The 18056-nt window shown below is 46.7% G+C and overlaps 1 protein-coding gene and 1 long non-coding RNA gene across 2 annotated transcripts in view; one reads left to right on the forward strand and one right to left on the reverse strand.

The window, feature by feature from the left end:
• Nucleotides 1-6527: 6527 nt before the first annotated feature.
• LOC113633276 (uncharacterized) overlaps nucleotides 6528-18056 on the reverse strand; it is a 12483-nt gene continuing 954 nt past the window's right edge. Inside the window, exons 2-3 of the long non-coding RNA XR_003438126.1 lie at nucleotides 17895-18018; nucleotides 6528-6754 (exon numbers count right to left, since the gene is read on the reverse strand). This is a non-coding gene — a long non-coding RNA (uncharacterized LOC113633276). The remainder of the gene's footprint in view (nucleotides 6755-17894; nucleotides 18019-18056) is intronic.
• The window catches only part of ODF1 (outer dense fiber of sperm tails 1), an 8136-nt gene continuing 4704 nt past the window's right edge, over nucleotides 14625-18056 (forward strand). Inside the window, exon 1 of the mRNA XM_027131360.1 lies at nucleotides 14625-15053. Within this exon, the coding sequence (XP_026987161.1) occupies nucleotides 14734-15053 (320 nt within the window). The 5' untranslated portion in view covers nucleotides 14625-14733. The remainder of the gene's footprint in view (nucleotides 15054-18056) is intronic.

Consider the following 18056-nt stretch of genomic DNA (forward strand, 5'->3'; position numbering starts at 1 on the left):
TAAGGGAAGATAATACCCTTAAGAGCAGACATTTCGTGAAAACCTTTTTGGTTTAAATAAAACGACCTGCTGTGTCAAATCCATTCACCTGGGGAGCTTGTTAAACAAGGGGATTCCCAGGTCCACCCCTCCTGAAACGGGAACCTAGGCAGGGGCCCAGAATCCGGCTTTTAAACAAGCTCCCTGGGTGATTCACTTGCATCCTGAAGTTTGGGAGCCACTGGGGTGGGGGGAGACACCCACTCATCATCAGTGCTGGGTTGGGTTGTAACAGTGAGTCAGGTGGGGAATGATGTGCCCGAGCTCACCTGGCAGCCTCTGCCAAACTAGAAAATGATGTACAATTAAGCTTTTCACGAGGCAGTTAATCAGTTCACCCCCTCCAGCCTTTGTGTCCCTGGGTAATCAGGGAAGTCACCAAGACTCCCCAAGTAATGTGGCCTGGAGGATGACAGAGCAGAAGCCCTCAGATGTTGTCTGTCAACCCAGAAAACAGAACAGGCTGAGTCCTCCAGCCTCACCCCAACTGGGTTCTAACTCTCAGAAGCTGCTGAGGAAGAGCCCGGCATACCCGCAGATGTTTTTGTAGTGGTTCCCAAATGTCAGTCCAACCCAGGGTCTGGACCTGGACTGTCCAGAGAACTTATTAAAAATACAGATTTCTGTGCCCCAGCCCTGAGGCACTGATGGAGAGTGTCTTGGAGTCTGGGCCCTGAAATCTGTATCCGTGGCAATCTTTCCTGGGGATCAGGAACCACTGTGAACAGAGAGTACCGCTTGTTGGATCATGAGGATATTAGAAATAAACCTACAGAGAAGTCAATGTAAAGAAAAGAAACTAGACATCAGATGGCAGGGGAACCATGATCCTGCAGCCCTAGATTGTACCAGACGTCCTAATAAGGGGAAGGCAATCGATGAGAACTGAAAAGAAAGACATCCCTTTAAAAGGGGTAATTCACATTTGTTTTGCTCCCTTTTAGCACTGGCAGCTTCCAGAATGATGGAGAGGGTGGGATGAAGAAGATTCTAACTGCACAGGCTGCTGGCTCCTATGAGGGGATTTCTTTTTTTTGAAGGGGTATTTCCAGTGGTGTGTTATAAGTGGGTGCTCGGGGAAAAAAAGAAAGAAAACGCCCTGATTTGTAATGTGGCTGATTTCCCTGGAGTGAATCCTTCCTCCGTGGCCTATTTCAAGCTAGCAATGGGATGTCACTGAGCGTGAAGTTGGGAAGAGATAGGTACAGTTGGCTCTCTCTGCTGGCAGAAGCTCGCTCCAGCACACCTCGGGATAGGCCCCAAATTCAAAGGAGACCTTCCTGAAAAAATCCAGCAGTATCTGCAGCAACATCACCATGCTGGAATCCCTGTGGGAGGGAGACAGGCAGAGTAACTGGGAAGGCAGAATAACACCACCTGTGTGGTTCAGAGGTTCTCCTCACCAGCTGTGTGGACATTGCCGGATACCGCGCCAGGAGCCACGCTCAATGCCCAAGCACAAACTCCCCAACCAAAAGCCAGCCCCTCGCCTAAGGCAGAGCCCAGTTTCCCAAGGAAGTGGGGACATGCAGCGGAAACGGGAACCAATAACTTCAGGTGGGAGAAGGGGGTTCTTTCTTTTTGAATTCTGCTCATAAACACTCATTAAAGACCGAGAGTTCACAAAAAAGGAAATGGAGCTGTTGCCCCGAAGCCCTGGTATCCGGACAAGCAGATTCTGCAACATTAGGGGGAGGGACTTGGGGTGACACATTCTGCACAACCTGAACTGGAGTGGAATGGAAACTATCCAGTTAATCGTTCAAATCTGTGTCTAAGGAACCATGATGCTCAGTTATGCATTTCAAGTACTTTCAAAAACTGCTCTGGAGATGTGAAACCCATGATGGAGAGAAAATTAGCACTGATTTTCCTAAGTAGGTGAAAATGCGTTGGGTAAATAATGGGAAAGAAAGCAGAGGTTTCTGGGAATTACCTCGCCTGCATGAGTGAAGAAAGAATGAGGTGGGGTGGGAGGAAATGACAATGCAAACCCCAGATTTGATGGAAAATATCTTTCGTGCCCCTGGTCCTCAAGAAGAGCTGGTTGGTCCTGAAACAAAAGCAACCAACGCTGTACAACTCTGCTCTGTTCCTACGTTCCCTTAATGTGTTGGACAGATCCAGAGTGAAAGACAAGGGGTAGAGGGAACGCAGAATGCAGGGATCACTTTATTTTCAAGCCACTTCCTGTTGTGAGACCACAAGCCTGGAGCGTGTGGGTGCCCTCGTCTGTTTATGTTTGGGGTGGGAGTTAGGGAAAGCTAGTAAAATCCCAGTTTACCAAAAATCAAGCAAGTGAGATCCTGCCGTACAATGATCTGCTATACATGTTTGCTGGTGGGATCAGCTGACAGACAGTGATGCGCTGGGACCAGCTGGGGCACTGGCTGGTGGGAGCCACACATGCACATCTCTTCCCAACCTGACATCAGCGATATGACACTGACAGCTTGAAATCGGCCACAGCAGGATTTACACTGTGGTAATTGGCAGATCCTGGGTCATTGGTCCATGGAGAGCTGGATATTACAGACCTACCACCACACCACTGTGGGCAAGTTACTCTAATGAGAGGTTGGATCATAACTGTGTCACTTAGTGTGCTCAGGCCACCGTCACAAAATACCACAGACTGAGTGGCTGAAACAACAGACATTTATTTTCTCACAGTTCTAGAGGCTAGAAGTCCAAAGTCAAAGTGTCAGCAGGGTTGGTTTCTCCTGAGGCCTCTGTACTTGGCTTGCAGATGGCCACCTTCTCGCAGCATCTTCACAGGCTTTGCTCTGTGCATGCCCGTCCCTGGCATCTCTTCCACTTCTTATAAGGACACCAGTCAGATTGAATTAGGGCCTACTCATAAGACCTCCTTTGACCTTAATTACTTCTTTAAAGGCCCAATGTCCAAATACAATCACATTGGGTGCTCTGGCTTGAGGTGCCTCTGGTCAGAGTGCCCAGGAGCATGAATCTTCCTTTCTGACCCTAACAGATAGCCCAGCTCACCTCAGCCCTGCCACACCACCCTCTGCTTCTCCACCATCAGCTGCAGACTCTTGCCTATTCTCTGTCAGTCCCTTCATCCCCCAATCCTCGCTGTGTCCGCTGTGCTGCAGGCATTGTGCTAGCACTATGGGCGTGGCAGTACAAGTGGCAGCCTAGTCCCTGGACACCTACACAAGCCATTACAACTGTGATGCTCCCTTGAGACAGAGCATGTTGTGGGAAGACAGAGTGCACTGACCCCAGGGAAGTGCTGTTTGAGCTGAGATCTGAACCAGTGAGTAGGGTTAGCTGAGCAGGGAGGGGGTTAAGCGTGGGGGACACAGAGCAAGCAGACGTGCAAAGGCACTGAGGTAGAAAGAGCGAGGTGTGTTCTGCCGTCTTCAGGCCGTGCTCCCTTCTCTTGCCCCTGCCCCCACTCCCCACTCTGATGGGTCCTGCTTGGTGGGGAGGTGGCGAGGGGCAAGAAAAAAACTCATGGACTGGGAGAAGGTGGAGTGGGGGCTACAGGGCTTGTTAAGAGACTGGAGTCCTCTGTAAGTTTTCAAAAATCTTCAGTGTTTATTAAGAGAATGAGAAAGTTGGAGGGTAAGAGACTATGACCAGAGAGTAGAACTTCCAGAATCAAGATTTAAGAGTGAAGCAGTTCCAGGAGATGATGGAGGCTGGAGGGACCTGCGGCGAGGGTGCTGAGGTGAATGTCATTGAAGGCAAGCAATTCAAGAAACCAAGAGCCTGGAGAGATGCCAGCCTGGGAATTGGCAGGAGTGAGAGGGGGAGAGACCGAGAACAACCTGGGTGAGGAGGGAGCAGAGGAGCTGCAGGAGAGACCCTGTCCAAGACCACAGGCCCATCTGCTCTTGTCATCGCCAGCTGAGTACGTGGGAAAGTTCGAGGGAGGCTGTTGCAGCCTCTGAACCGGGCTCCTCCCCGGTTCCCTGCCTCCGATGGTGAACCGCGCTGCTGTGCGGAGAACGTAACTAGGACTGCAGTAAAGGCCAGGGCCTGGGGACTGAACTTTGAGAAACATCAGGAAAACAGCACTCCAGATATATTTATGAGAGAGATAAACACTTGTTTGCAAAACTAGGAGTAAATGAAATTTAGAAAGAGAAACACACACTCAGGCATTAGTAGTATTGACTGTACCCTGGCTTACCGGTCACCCAGGGGCACCCCCGGAGGCGTAACTTCAACAGTAATAAACCACAGGTCTTTGGCCGGCGCCCACCCACCGTTAAGCACCCCAGCCTTCTGCTGGGTCTTTCTCAGTTATTTCTGGGAGCTCTGCATGAATGTTTCTAGACGCTCACAACAGCCCTCTCTGGTCCCACTGGGTGTCCACCACTCTGCTCACTCTGGTCATCTAGCCTGGAAGTCACCTTCCCTGGGGCCGTTCTCTCTTGAGGACTCTGATGTCCTTGCCAACGGTGCCATCTCCTGGGGCTTCCAGCACCACTGCTGCCTCTAACAGCTTCCCGGAAGGGCATTGCTTCCCCATGCCTCTGTTAGTACTGCTGGGACCTCCTCCCCGTTGGCTCTGGGCACATCGGCTAATGTACTGAAGGGTGAAGGTGACAGAGCTTTGCCAAAGCCATCCCCTGCTTCAGGTCAAAGTGGGGAGACTGTTTTCCCCCCTTTTTTGTATGTGATCTGAAAATCAGCTAGGATCCCTCTGGCCCTGGCGACTTAACAGGCTGGACCCCTCTGTGCGTGCCCAAGGTGCTCTCCGAGGTCCCTAGAGGAGGCTGGCGCCCTCACAGTCACCTCAGGGCCGAAGCTCCTGGTGTCCCAGTCAGCTCAGTGTGTGGGTCCCTCACCATCTCACACATGCCATTTTCTGTTTCACACCAGCTTGGCCCCGCCACGAACCTCAGCTCATTCTTTGATTTTTATTAAAAACAAAACAAACAAAACCCCCACCATTCATATAAGTGATCTGTGAGATGTGCTAGGCATGACTGGATGCTTAGGAGGGGAGAGAGGTTTATATCACAGCAGCACAACTCACAGAAAGACTGGACTTCCCTTAGTCTTAAACATAACCCACTCGCAATTGTTTATGAGTACACACACTTTGCAAAACTGTTCAGCAATGTCTAGCCGAGTTGAACGCATGCATACCCTATACCCAGACCCACCAATTCCATCCCACAAACACGCTATGAATATTCACCAAGACGTGTACAAAAATGACCCTATGTCATAGTCCCAACAACAGCCTCAAATGAAAAATGCCCAAATGTCCATCTAGAAGTGTCCATCCATAAGTGTCCATCCACATAGAAAGCATAACTAGGTTGTGGTGTATTTATATAAGGGAATGCCATACAACAGAAAGGAGTGAAATACAAATATAGGCAACAATGAGACTCTCAACTCTTATGTTGACTGGGAGAAGTGAGACACCAAAGAGTAGATAGATTTTTGTATATTTCCATTTATATAAAGTTCAAACCCAGACAGAATGAGTATTGGGTGCTAGAGAGCAGGAGTGGGTGCTAATGCCAGAAGGAGGCATGAACAGGGGCTTCTGGGGTATGTTCTGTTTCTTGATGGACATGCTGGTTACATGTAGGTTCACCTGATGAAAATTCACCAGGCTGAACGATTATGATGGGTCACTTTTCTATATGTGTGTTCTTCTTCAATAAAGTTTACATTAAATAGAGAGCACTCCTGCCACTAAGGGATTTCCCACAGCCATGTGGCCTTCCTCCTTCCCCTCCCACTTTCCACTCACCTCCTCCAGTCCTGTCTGTTGGTCTCTAAGGAACAGGACATGAGTTGTCTCGCTGCCCTGGCTCCTGCCCCCTCAGGGTTCACTCTTCTTGGTCCACCCCACCCTTCACTTACTCTTTTTGGGGTTTTTTAAAAGATATTTATTTTGATGTGGACCATTTTTAAGGTCTTTATTGAATTTTGTTAAAGTATTGCTTCTGTTTTATGTTTTGGGTTTTTGTGGGGTTTTTCAGGTTTTTTTTTGGCCATGAGGCATGTGGGATCCTAGCTCTCTGGGGACCAGGGATTGAACTTGCACCCCCTGCACTGAAAGGAAAAGTCTTAAGCACTGGACCCCCAGGGAAGTCCCACTTACTCTTTTTTGAATAAAGAGAATTTCCTCCCTAAGACAAGTTCTTGTGCCAGCTTTTAAGAATTTAATTTCTGGGCTTCCCTGGTGGTGCAGTGGTTAAGAATCCACCTGCCAATGCAGGGGACACGGGTTTGAGCCCTGGTCCAGGAAGATCCCACATGCCGTGGAGCAACTAAGCCCGTGCGCCACAACTACTGAGCCTGTGCTCTAGAGCCCACGAGCCACAACTATTGAAACCCGCGTGCCACAACTACTGAAGCCTGCGCACCTAGAGCCTGTGCTCCACAACAAGAGAAGCCACCACAATGAGAAGCCTGCGCACCGCAACGAAGAGTAGCCTCCACTCGCCACAACTAGAGAAAGCCCGCGCACAGCAACGAAGACCCAACACAGCAAAAAATAAATTAATTAATTAATTACTTTAAAAAAAAAGAATATAATTTCCCCCACCTGGAAGGGTTAGATGGGCTCAGGGAGGGGCCAGCAGCCCAGCAGCGCCGCACGGTGGTTACGCCTGGAGCTGCAGGGTCGTCGCCAGTGCACCTTCGGCTTCTGAGACTTGCCAGCTGGGTAGCCATAGAAAAGTGACTTGGCTGATCTGTGCTGCAGATTCCTCTCCTGTGAAAAAGAGACGTTAGCACCGACCTCAAAGGGCTGACCGAGAGGGTCAAACAGACAAACATGTGACCAGCACATAGTAATAGAGGTTGAAAACAGAATCAGGCCATAGAATCAGGCCACGCTGCACTCAGAGTCCAGGCCTCTCTCCAATCTGAGCTTTACACGCCCCTCCTCTAAGTGATTTCTTTCTCCAGAAGCAAATAGGTCCTAGCTGGACCCACGATTCCTGTCCACAAGCTGTGCCAGACCCAATTAAATTCTTAAAAGGGGTTCCAACTTGGCTGAAGCCAGGACCCTGCTACATAGGTTCTAAAAATATCACTTATAATTAATCAGTGTCTCTCCTCCTTCTTTCTTTTACACACCCACATGTGTGCACACACACGCATTATTCACAACTGGATTTTGAACTTTTAACTCCTCCTACTCTTTTGAGACCCACAGTTGCTACTGACTGTTGGATGCTTACTAGAACAACAACTGAACGAGATGATCAGCTCACAACGTGATAAAACAGAAGCCTCCTCATCTGAGAGACTCGAAGCAGGACGTGGAAGCCATGAAGGACCAAGGGCTCCACAGCTAAGTAGGTGGCCCCACTACGACCACCTGGATTTCTGGGTTCAAAGTCCCTTAGTCCGCATCCCCCAATGCCAAAGTCCCAGAAAAGTGACCAGCCACTGTTGGGTGCCTCTCTCGGTGCAGAAACCTATACCCAGGGTGGCAGACAGGTCTTGTCTTAGGAGGATTTCTGCCAGAGTCTCCCCGATCTTCCCTCCGTCAGGTGGGATTGGGGTTCAGTCCTGGGAGAAGGGGATCAGTGGATATGCAGATTCCCCAAAAGCTCTGTAACGGAACTCTGCAAATGAGGCTGAATACAGTGTTTTAGGAAAAGTTTAGCTGCTGTGGCTTTGAAGTGCCACGGCACTGTGTAACTTCCAGAAGATGAATCAAAGCAGTGATTCTCAATGCGTGAGCCTTACAACCCTTTCAGGGGTCCAAGAGGTCCTTCCTTTCCCAATTATACATCAGTGTAAAGCTGGATTCTCTCTTTTTTTAAAAAAATTAATTAATTTATTTTTGGCTGCGTTGGGTCTTCATTGCTGCGCATGGGCTTTCTCTAGTTGTGGCGAGTGGGGGCTACTCTTTGTTGCAGTGCCGGGCTTCTCAGTGCGGTGGCTTCTCTTGTGGAGCATGGGCTCTAGGCGTGCAGGCTTCAGTAGTTGTGGCACGTGGACTCAGTAGTTGTGGCTCGCGGCTCTAGAGTGCAGGCTCAGTAGTTGTGGTGCATGGGCTTAGTTGCTCCGCGGCATGTGGGATCTTCCCAGACCAGGGCTCGAACCCGTGTCCCCTGCATTGGCAGGCGGATTCTCAACCACTGAGCCACAACGGAAATCCCTGGATTCTCTCTTATGCTCAAAGCAAACATATCGCAACAGAAAATAGGTCGCAACAGCTTGGAGGCAGAAGGAGATATTTCAGCCGTCCTCTATGAAGCTGGACATCAGAAAGATTTGTAAAAGTGTAAAAGTGTCACTGTTCTCAATTTTTTTTTTTTTTGGAAAGCAAATTTCCCATAAAAAGTGCTATTTGTGTTAGCATGTTTATTATTGTTATTTTTAAATGCTTACGTATTCTGTAAATGTCTCAGTTTTGATTTCTTATATGGGAAGTCTTAATAGATAAAACCCACATAACCAAGAGCTCTTTGGGATCCCCAATCATTCAGTGAGAGCGCCGAGTCCTAACCACTGGGCTGCCAGGGAATTCCCCAGATTTTCTTCTCAGGAGTCATTAGACTTGAAGACAGAGAGAGGAGGCTGGCCGCCTGGTTGGAATCCTACCTCTGCCACTTGCTGTGTGAACTCCCTGTGCCTCAGTCTCCTCATCTGTAAAATGGGGATAAACAGCCCTACTTCAGAGGGTCACTAATCAGCCTGGCACAGAGTTGAGCACTCACTAAGTGTGAAATATTATTATTCAAGTAAGCATCTATTTAAGAGTTAGGCAGTTACGGCGGTGGTGGTGGAAGGAATATAAACATTCTCATCCCCCTTGAATTAATCGGGTCACCATCTGCAGCAGAAGCAAGTCCTTCTGTTTCTAGGAGGACATGGACACATGCTTTTTGTTTGAGTGATTCCAGTGTGAGGTTCAAAGAAGTTTTTTGGTCTCTGTCCTCATCAACAAGCCGGATTGCAGCTAACAATTTTTCTTGGTGAAAATCCACGAGGCTGGAGGGGAGCAGGGGGAGAAGGGGCAAGTGGAGACACGAGAGGGTGGGAGAAAGGAGTCGGAGACGATAGTCGTCACGAAGAATCCAGAGCTCACAATAAGACTCTTACTATGTTCAAAGCCACAGGTCTGTACCCCACTGAGGCCAGCTCCATCACTTAAACTGGGCAAACTGGATGCCCACTACAGCCACTTGGTATTCCCACCTGCATTTCCAGCCTGCATCTCCTTCCCCGGTTTTGGCACCTTCTACGTCCCAGGCAAACCAGGATGGTGATCACGAAAACCCCTGTCCACTCCTCAAATCTTAATGAGGAAATTTACTTGTGTATATACTTGGTATATAAAGCTCTCATGATTCCTTCCAATAATGCCTGAATGATCATATTTGCTGAAGGAAAAAGGAAAGCACCTCCTGAGATCCTGGTCAAGAGCAACCTTCCTGCTGCAGCCACTTGGACCCAACTTCAGTCCCGCTGGGTGCAGTTACAAGAGTAACTTACCACCATTCTCCTTCTCCTTATCCCTCCCCTTATTTGGCAGGAAGATATTTGTTAAAGCTCCTTGTGGAGGTGGGAGGAAGAGGGAGATAAATGATATGAACCACTATGGTTGGCCATAGGAGCCCTGGTCATCCTAACCCAGTGAGGGAGTACTCTGTCACATGTACAAGCCCCCAGCTCTTCCATTCTTATCTGCCTGGGGTGCTTGAGCAGAGATTCCCTGCCGAGTAGGAAATGGTATGGACGACTTGGATTTTCCAAAGCTAAAGTTCTGAGATATAACCCCAGGGAAGTCTCTCTTGCCCCAGGGAGAGTGTCCATGGATGGGCCTTCTTGGGTGTTTCCAGACACTTGCCCTAGTTTGAGTCATCACCGTTGCCCTGTACCTACAGGGCTTCAGGACTGGTGGCGGAGCTGATGCAGCTCGTTCTGGGTTACGAGGGAGGAGCTGGACTATCACTGGACAACGTCCACCGGAGCAAAGGCTGACCTACATGTTCATCCGGGGGTGGTCCTCCCGGACAGGTCCAGGGGGACAGGCTGTCATCTTGGCTGTGCTCTTTAGTTACAAGAAACTGAACCTGCCGGGGTAACTGAAGAGAAGGAGGAATTCATTGGAAGGATATGGAGGAGTTCAGAGACTCAAAGGAAAGCCAAAGAGCCAATCTGAAAACAACAGAACAAGGCAGTAACTAAGGTGTAGTCTCTTCAGGGTCCACTGTCCGCATGCATCAGCTCCAACCATCTCCAGCCTCTCTGTGAAAGGTCACATTTCCAGAAGAGAGTCAGGTTGGCCAGCTTTGGTTACGTGTCTGCCCCTTTACTGGGCAACTTTATTGATAGAACCTAATGGCAGAGGGCGGGGTTGGAGGGAAGATAGTTATTTTATTGAAAGAGGGTGCCATAGATGATAGGTAAGAAAAGCACTAGATGTCCATTACAGGAAGACTTCCTCAGTGGAGAACCTGTAGAGAGATGGCCCTGGAGCCCACCCGGATTACAGAGGCAGAGGCCAGAGGTGGGCTTAGCAGTTCAGTGCAAAGCTGATAGTGTGACAGACAGCACACTATCAAAAATTGTTTCAAAAAAAAAAAAATTGTTTCATTATGGGCTTCCCTGGTGGCACAGTGGTTAAGAATCCGCCTGTCAATGCAAGGGACACGGTTTCGAGCCCTGGTCCAGGAAGATCCCACATGCCGCGGTGCAACTAAGCCCACGAGCCACAACTACTGAGCCTGTGCTCCGCAACAACAGAAGCCACCGTGGTGAGAAGCCTGCGCACCGCAATGAAGGGTAGCTCCCGTTCACCGCAACTAGAGAAAGCCCACGCACAGCAATGAAGACCCAATGCAGCCAAAAATAAAATAAAGAAAATAAATAATTGTTTCATTAGAAAATTAGTGATATCCTCATTGAAGAAACTAAGAAATCACAGAAAAGTCTAGAAAAGAGAATTTTTAAACTGATCTATAATTCCACTACTGAGAAACCATCACAGTTAATTTTTGAGGCTGTTTTTCTCCTCCTATGGATTCTTGTTAACATAGTTGAAGACATATTCTGTGTATGACTTTGAACTTGATGTTTAAGCACCGATTCAATAACTGGTAGAGGAGTATTTTTGTAACATTGGCCTAGTAAATGACTTGACCCATAGCTGTCCACGTGGTGGAAGAGAGAGAGGAGACCTTTTTGGGCCCATAGTTCCACCAGTACTGGGGACCAAGCATCCACTTTGCCCAGCCTGGGAAGTTGCCAAGGCCTGCCCTCCATCCCATAGGCGGTTCTATCCAGCCAAGGTGGATGGGAACTTCCGCAGACATTGTCCTATGTAAGGAAAGGCCCTCATCTCCACTTTAGAGCCCATGGAAGCTCCTTGTGTTTATGCTTCAGGGGACTGTGACTCTAGATCATTCCTGTGGGTTTCTGCTTATTCTGATGAATTCTACATTGTCCTTCTAACATGAATGGATCATATTTCCATCTGATCTTTACAGGCGCCACTACCTTTAAGTCATTTGAAATGATGTCAAGAATATGCTTCATGATAAAGAGTGAAATTACTAGGAGGATGGGATCATGGGAGAATCCTAGTGAAAATAAGGCTGTAACTACCTTCATAATGGGCCACGTATAATATAGATGTGTGTGTACTTAAATTCCTGAACCTGTATATTTAAGAATCTAAAACTGAGAGCTTGCTTGTTTTAACCTTTGCTGACATTTGCTAAGGGACGGAATTCATGGTGATATAAGAGTTCAGAAGTCCATCACTTGGAACTAGAGAAATCTGTACAACTCTCACAATGAACCCTCAGGCCATATTCCTATGAACACAGTCTACCTTCAGAATTGGATGGAATCACTCTTGAAAGACTTCAGCATTTGTCCACACAGGAGTATTATTCCCCTTTGTTTTTTAACTCATCCCTTGTGACTCAGGCTCCAGCCTTCCATTTTAATATCTTCAGAGAAATCTGTTTTCTTTACTAAAATACTTCATCTGCCCAGAAAAGGGATCCCTAGGTCAAGGCTGGGGCGTCCTGGGCTTGGTCTAGTGATACACAGGGGACTTCAGCATAAGGGGCTCTTACCTCTCTGATTATTCCTTCTATGAGACTATCATGAGCTCCTTTAATTCTCTCATTTCTTATCATTGTTCCTCAGGAGTCTGCTTCAGCCCTCTTCTTTTTTCAATCTATTCCTCCTCCTGAGGGATCTTGCCCACTTTTTATTTTTTTTAATTTATTTTTGGCTGCATTGGGTCTTCGCTGCTGCGTGCAGGCTTTCTCTAGTTGCAGCGAGCAGAGGCTACTCATTGTTGCGGTGCACGGGCTTCTCATTGTGGTGGCTTCTCCTGTTGCGGAGCACGGGCTCTAGATGCAAGGGCTTCAGTAGTTGTGGCACACAGGCTCCGTAGTTGTGGCTCACGGGCTCTAGAGCGCAGGCTCAGTAGTTGTGGCGCATGGGCTTAGTTGCTCCGTGGCATGTGGGATCTTCCCAGACCAGGGCTCGAACCTGTGTCCCCTGCATTGGCAGGCAGATTCTTAACCACTGCGTCACTAGGGAAGGCCCCTTGCCAAACTCTTTATGGAATTGTGGCTCCTGAATTGATATCTCTGGCCCAGCTTTCTCTCAAGTCCCAGACCCTCTTAGCCACAAGCTACTCCACATTTCTACCTTAAAGTTGTCACTAGCACCTCAAGCTCAGCATGTCCTCCAAAATTACTATTCTTCCTGTGTTTCTTATCTCAGTCAATGGCACCATGATTCTGCCTAGTTAGAAACCTACGAGTCATTACTGACACCTCTCTCACTCCATCCTCATTCTGGTCACTAAATTCTGTTTAATTTACTCATTTGGTCATTCAGTGAATCAATTTTAAACTCCTACTCTGTGCCAGACATTGTGTTGGGTATCTAATGGTGAACAAAAATAGGTCCCTGCCCTCATGGAGCTTACTGTCTAGTTGGGGAAACAGACAAATGGTGTTGTGAAAGAAATATGCAGAGTGCTGAGCAAACGTTTAGTCTGGGGGACAGGGAAGCCTCGAAGGAAGGACATTTAAAAGAAGAGCTAAAGAACACCTTAGGAGTCAACTAGATCAAGGGGTGGGGTGGGGAGTTCAATCTCTAAGCAGACAGACCAGTGTGCGCACAAGTCCAGAAAGAGGTGGAATGAGAGAAACTTCAAGGAAGCCTTCGTGGCTCAAGTATAATGAATTACAGGAACAGTGATGAGAGAGGAGAGGAGAGGCAGGCAGAGGCCTATGTTCAGCACCTTGTAAGCGTGCTGGACCTTCTTCTAAGAGGACAGAAAAGACTCTGAAGACTTTGCGGGGGGAGTAGGGTTGAGGGGTAGCAGATTTATATATCAAGCTCACTCCAGCTAAAACATGGGGAGTGGATTGGGTGGGGCCTGAGTGGATGTGGCGGGGAGGAGAGCCCATTGGCTTCCTTCTTGCCACTCCTATGACCATGGTCCCCAGTCCAGAATTTGGCTGTCTCTTGCCTTCCAGCAGAAGACACTGCTACTGTTTTCCCCTTGAACTGCACCTTCCATGTGGCTGCTGGACTACCTTTCAACTTCTCTCATCAGAAACGAAAACCAGTGATCCTTCCTTGTGCTCAAAATAAAGTTAAAACTCTTTAGCAGGCCACAAGTCCCTTTAAACCTGGCCCTTGTCTCCCTCTCCAGTGTCACACCCAACCACTTGTCCTCAAGTACCCTATGCCTTAGTCCACTAGAAGGGGATTCGAGAGGCAGAGAGCAGTTTGAGGGGAAAGGCCCAGAGGAGCAAAGTACCCGAGCCAAGGCTGAGGCTGAGCCCCAGGTCCAGCGTGTTGATCCAGTTGAGAGCACAGAAAACTGGCCCAAGTGGGGCTTTCAGACATTTGGCTTCAAGCAACTTCAGGCAGTTGGCTATGAGTATCAAGGACCAACACTTGGGAAGCACTTGGGAATAAGTCATCTGGCGGCTTGGACATAAGACCAGAGGTGTAATTGTTGGGAGGTGGTGATTGAGGACAGGACCCTGAGCACTGAGAGATGACAGCTTAAGAGCAGGACCCCAATCACTGGAGAACTGAGGCTTCAGGACAGCCAGGATGCCAGCTTATAAAGAATAGGCAGGACTCAGAGACTTGGGGCTCAGAAGGTCAAGGACAAAGGTTGACTTGAGGATGGCTTGGTAAGGAGAACCATGGGAGAGCTCTTTACATTCCACCTATAAAGGGAAAAGGGGACAGAATGAATCCTGTAGTATAGGGGCAAGGCTAGATGTCAAGGCTAGAGCGAGAAGGGCATAAAGCAAGGGGCCAGGCAGCTCCTTCCATCCGCCCAGCCCCACCACCAAGATCTTCATAGTTGTGGCTAGTCCACAGGACACACACAAGTCAAGAACATTTCAATTTAGCCCAATAAACCCCAAAGAGCTGTGATTACTTGGGGGCCCCATCCCAACTCAAGGTGAATGAAATCTTATATGGTTCTGAGAGCAGCTTTGTAACTCCAAGGAGGGTCTCTGGAGACCATGACTGTGCACAGTTCTCATGGTAACCAAAAGACTATGACATTCTTAGAGGGTGGTGAGGTCATAGAACCCAAGCTTTAAAGTAAGTGAATCATGTGTGCCTCATTTCTTTTTAAAAGAAACTTCTGAGAAGAGCTTAGAAGAATTTTTCTCCCCCGAGTGCCATTTCTCAAAGGTACTCACAGAACAATAAGGTGTGACTGTAATGGCTGCACTGAGTTGTCTTCTGGACAGTGTTAGAAGGGACATAAAGAAGGTGGACAGAGAACTAAGGCAGTTGAAATGCATTGACGAACTCAGCACACGATGCCTGTGTGACTTATACATGCACCCATATTGCTGCTGTGACTTGCACCCGTACCCGTACTGCCTGTGCTATTCAAAGCGATCACAGTCCTGCGGCCTGTGTGATTTCTACCCATGTTGCCTGTGTGATGCCAAGCTTTACTGTCTTCGCCCGTCTCTCAGAAGTTTGGAGAGGAAAGCCATTAGAGCCATAGAAGATGAAAAGAGAGAGCTTGCCAAGTAAGAGAACTTCCTAAGATTTTTATAGTTGGTATATTAGCTTCCTAAGTTGGAAAAAGGGGGGGAAAGTGTGACAATCGATACTTGAGCAAAGATGAAATGGGTTCAAGATAATGACTCTGGTGACTTAACAAAGATTTAAAAAAAGAAGAGTAAATGGGCCCATGATGGGAATTGTAAGATTCTCAAAAGACAGTGTAATGATGTCGATTGGCAAGGTTGTTTTCGGCTTGTAGCAGGAGTGCCAACGTGATAAATAATGTGGCTTTAATGAGAGAAAGAAACAGGGGGTGTCATTAAAAAGCTATTGGAAGCAGCAAAATAAACATTTTTTCTGGTTATGAGTAAAGTGATTTGAGTATATTTCGGCTTACAGAAATGACTTTGGGAGAAGTAATAATAATTGATCAAATCCTTAATGTTTGCCAGAGGCTTTACGAGCAAGGGAGCAAAGCGAACAATAGAGGCATTTATATGGTTTTGTAGGAAATCCTTTCTCCTACTCCCCAACTCTTGATGACTTAAAATTCATCTGGAATTGGGTTTATTGTCTGCCTCCCCCTTCAACTGTAGCAAAGATTGTGCAAATAAACTACAGAACTGAGAGCTGCAGTTTTCAGAATAGAGTTGAAAAGGTTTTAATAGAATTGGATAATTTTAAATGCACTTTAAAATTTTGGAGGTTTGATCACATTTTATTTTTTGCCTGAGAAAGTTTTCTTTTTCTGTCTACATATGCCATTTAGTCTGTTACTACGATGAAAAAAAATGGTTGAAAACACTGTCCCCTGGTTAAATAAATTATGGTACATCCATACATTGGGATGATATGTAAATGTAAAAAGGACTGATGAAGCATTTTAAGTATTGTCATATTAAGTGAAAAAAGCAAGGTGCAGAAAAACTAAATATGCTACTATTTTTTAAAAGGACACAAATAGATGATCTTTTGTATTGAAATCTATGTGACACATAACATTGTGTAAATTTAAGGTGTGCAATGTTAATTTGATACATTTATATATTGTAATACGATTACCATTGTAGCGATAATTAGAAACTCTATTGTGTTACATAATTATCATTTCTTTTTAGTGGTTGGAATAATTAAGTTCTAGTCTCTTAACCACTTTAATGATTGTAATACAATATTTGTTGTCTATATTCACTATATCATGCATTAGAGCTCCACGACTTACTACTCACTGCCAGTTTGTGTCCTTAAACAACATCCTTCCTACCCCAATGATAGATTAATAGATTAGATGACAGATAAATAGATTAGATAGGTAGATAGATAGATAGATAGACAGATAGATGATAGATAGATAGAAAGTAGATGATGGATGGATGGATGGAGAGAGAGAGAGAGAATGAGGCCCTTGACAACTGTGACAGTGTTGTTTCCCTGGAAACGGCAGTAGGGCAATTATTGTCCAGGTCATCAATCACCAAAGGTCAGGAATGGGCCTCCCTCAATAGTCTAAGAGGGAACTATTGGCAATAAACTCATCTACACTCAATTTGAACCAGTTTTAATGTGTACTCCTTAGAGTATCAAGTTATATAAATTTCATGCAGTGTGAGTCAGGGGTTCTTTTTTAAGTACTTGGTCTAAATGAAGGGTTACTTGTGAGCAGGTGTGTCCACTTCCCTGTGCCTCTGAATACTCGAGTACCCTTGATCCAAGTCTGCTCAGCCTTTGTCTCCTGGCTGTCCCTATTCTCCAGACTCTCCAGGTGAGTTCTTCACCACCTGGGCGCCCTCTGCCTACTCTGGGAGTCTCAATGATCTGCAGTGGACACAATTTCAGGCTTAATTCTTGGCAGTGTGGTTTTTACAAGAGGTAATGTTTTCTCTGGTTTGTCATACTTTTCCTGACAATGCTTGGATTTTTTGCTAATTTTTTTCTGTTGCTTGTGGCAGTATATGAATCTGCTGTTGTCTTCCTGGATCTCTGAACTGATAATCCAGAGTCCATTTCAGAAATGACCTCAGGCTTGCCCTTTTGCATCTCTCCCCAGCCACTTTTCTTCTTATTCATACCACCTTGGGAAACACTCCTATGCTCTATTTCTGACAGCTTGACATTTCACTAACCTGAAAAGCTTAGTACTACCTGCAAACCTAAATATTCAATTTTCTGAATATGGATGAAAATGTTAAACCCTGATCCAGCTCCAATCCCAGAGGACTCCTACATTAATATTTTTTTCAGTGAAATGCCTCTTTCTTCTTCTCTCTCAGCTCCCAGTCCATGACTAAATAGATCCAGAAATATCATGTTGATTCAATTTTTTAAAAAACAATCTTTGGTGTGAAACTTTGTCCAAGGCTTTTAGAATGGAGAAATCGTATTCACATGACCTTTTACCCCTTAAAGAGAAGGATAGCAGTTTGGTTAGGTTATGACATGTGCTTTCAGATGCCAGGCTGTGTTATCCAGAAGATTCTTTGCCCAGTGGGGAAGTAAGATTCCCTGGTCTATAGCTGCCATGACCCCACTGGAATTGTCTTTCTGTGTGAGAATCTATGTGCTCTGTCTCTGGGTGCTCCTTTAATAACGGGCAAGAAGTTTTGAATAACCATATAATTCCCCCCAAGAGTCATTTGAGCCTTCCTGAGTGTGTGTTATTTGATTGATGCACGCGCGCGTGTGCTGCGTTTTTGGACTGGGTACAGAAGGTCCAATTCCTTTTCATTGTTTACTGAGCAGTTGCTTCAAAAGATACCTTGGCCGTATCTTCATTAGTAGAAACCCAAGTAAGTCCTTTCATTTCTTTAGCTTCTTTGATATTCTTTTTTCCTCCCCAAATTTCCTTTTGCACCCCAAGCACTCACCTTTTCCGACTCTTCCTTCCTTTTGATTGAGAGAGACTGGAGTGACTGAATTTGGTTTCCTTTGTAAGAAGGTAGATAGCTAGTGGGAAGCAGCCGCATAGCACAGGGAGATCAGCTCGATGCCCTGGAGGGGTGGGATAGGGAGGGTGGGGGGGAGGGAGA

This window comes from Aethalodelphis obliquidens, unplaced genomic scaffold (assembly GCF_003676395.1).
Source record: "Aethalodelphis obliquidens isolate GAN/ISIS:26980383/991018 unplaced genomic scaffold, ASM367639v1 scaffold39, whole genome shotgun sequence".
Taxonomy (NCBI): domain Eukaryota; kingdom Metazoa; phylum Chordata; class Mammalia; order Artiodactyla; family Delphinidae; genus Aethalodelphis; species Aethalodelphis obliquidens.